Source organism: Micropterus dolomieu, linkage group LG02, assembly GCF_021292245.1.
Source record: "Micropterus dolomieu isolate WLL.071019.BEF.003 ecotype Adirondacks linkage group LG02, ASM2129224v1, whole genome shotgun sequence".
Taxonomy (NCBI): Eukaryota; Metazoa; Chordata; class Actinopteri; order Centrarchiformes; family Centrarchidae; genus Micropterus; species Micropterus dolomieu.
This window is the reverse complement of record NC_060151.1, coordinates 1,396,060-1,397,891: the sequence shown is the minus strand read 5'-3', so window position 1 is coordinate 1,397,891 and position 1,832 is coordinate 1,396,060. Positions and strand designations below refer to the sequence as shown.

Sequence of the window (1,832 nt, the reverse complement as noted above, 5' to 3'; positions counted from 1 at the left end):
CTCAGGTGGTTGGTTTCATGTATTAGCTGTTTCCGTAGCATAGTCATCAGTAGCTGGAACACTTACGACAATTAAGGGATAGGATGGCACTCCTGTGCGCCCGTGTGGGTGCTTAAACTGAAAGGGGCTGTTATAGCTAAGACAGTAGAGAAGTGAACTGGCAGAAGAGCAAACTGTAGTGTTAGACCAACAGGAAGAAAATGTGTTCTTATGACCATGCCTGATTCTTTCAGCTGCAGCGGCTGTGTCGTGTTTCCACATTAAAAGCCACAGGCACTGAGCGGTCATTCAGCTCACTTTAAGAGCTTGTCTTCACTTCAGTAATCATATTCATTCATTTAACGCACAAAAAAAAAACATTTACTGAAAACTCACATTACCTGCGCTCGGATAGCAGAAGGTAGACGCTACATGACCAGTCTTTATAAAGTTGTAACAAACTAATTCATATCAAATGTAACTTGGTAAATGTAACCAAAATATCTGCTAATAATATTCAGCCTCACATAAAAAAAAAAAAAAATGAAACCATTTCTTTTAACGGCTGCGGGAAACATCCTGCTCTGCAGTCCAGTGGTATTTCTGAATGCCGCCCTCAGCAGCTACGGATATAGATGCTGAACGGAAAAACCTGAAAGCTGAAACTAGTTTCCAACAAAGAAGGTGTAGGATGGAGCTACAACCACTGATTGTGTATGTATACATGTGTACTTAAGGTAAAAGATCAAAGTACAGTTCATCACCACTGCCCCCTGTATGTAAGGCATTCAGAATAACTGAAATCAATAAATGTGCACAAACTGATCAAACAAAACAAGACATCATTATGGAATATTTTAATTGGAACCTTTTTCCAGTGTATCCACTCTAAACATACTGAGCCAGGCAGTGCAGTAACAAATTCACACTTAAAGGCAAGCTCGAGGTGGAGTTTTCTTAATAGGCCTATGGGTATTGTAGTATTTTTTTTATTTATTTATTTATTTTTTTCAGAAAGTCATTAGGCTCCCATCAATAAAAGATTAACGTTGAATGGTTGGTTGGGAGTCTGTGTGACTGAGGATAGTACAGCCTGCTCCAGCTGAATGTGGCAGCAAAAAGGGCAGTGACTGGGTGGAATGGGGGTGAAGTGCTTTGAGGAGAAGCAGCTGACATCAGTAGGCGTGGTCGGCAACAAACAGAGACTCCTGAGCTGCTGTGCTCCTGTCTCCAGAGGACACATACTTCCCCAGAGCTGCCTGGCTGTTATTCTGTGGAGAAACACAAAGATCTTTACATTACATTTATTCATTTAGCTGACGCTTTTATCCAAAGCGACTTACAATTGCTATATACACTCCTCAAAAAAATAAAGGGAACACAATGTAACTCCAAGTCAATCACACTCCTGTGAAATCAAACTGTCCACTTAGGAAGCAACACTGATTGACAATCAATTTCACATGCTGCTGTGCAAATGGAATAGACAACAGGTGGAAATTATAGGCAATTAGCAAGACACCCCCAATAAAGGAGAGGTTCTGCAGGTGGTGACCACAGACCACTTCTCAGTTCCTATGCTTCCTGGCTGATGTTCTGGTCACTTTTGAATGCTGGCGGTGCTTTCACTCTAGTGGTAGCATGAGACGGAGTCTACAACCCACACAAGTGGCTCAGGTAGTGCAGCTCATCCAGGATGGCACATCAATGCGAGCTGTGGCAAGAAGGTTTGCTGTGTCTCTCAGCGTAGTGTCCAGAGCATGGAGGCGCTACCAGGAGACAGGCCAGTACATCAGGAGACGTGGAGGAGGCCGTAGGAGGGCAACAACCCAGCAGCAGGACCGCTACCTCCG

The 1,832-nt window shown here is 43.3% G+C and overlaps 1 protein-coding gene across 1 annotated transcript in view; it reads right to left on the bottom strand.

The window, feature by feature from the left end:
- Nucleotides 1-821: 821 nt before the first annotated feature.
- The window catches only part of LOC123983707 (fructose-bisphosphate aldolase A-like), a 13,555-nt gene continuing 12,544 nt past the window's right edge, over nt 822-1,832 (bottom strand). The window contains exon 8 of the mRNA XM_046069998.1: nt 822-1,250. Coding sequence (XP_045925954.1) covers nt 1,155-1,250 — 96 coding nt within the window. The 3' untranslated portion in view covers nt 822-1,154. The remainder of the gene's footprint in view (nt 1,251-1,832) is intronic.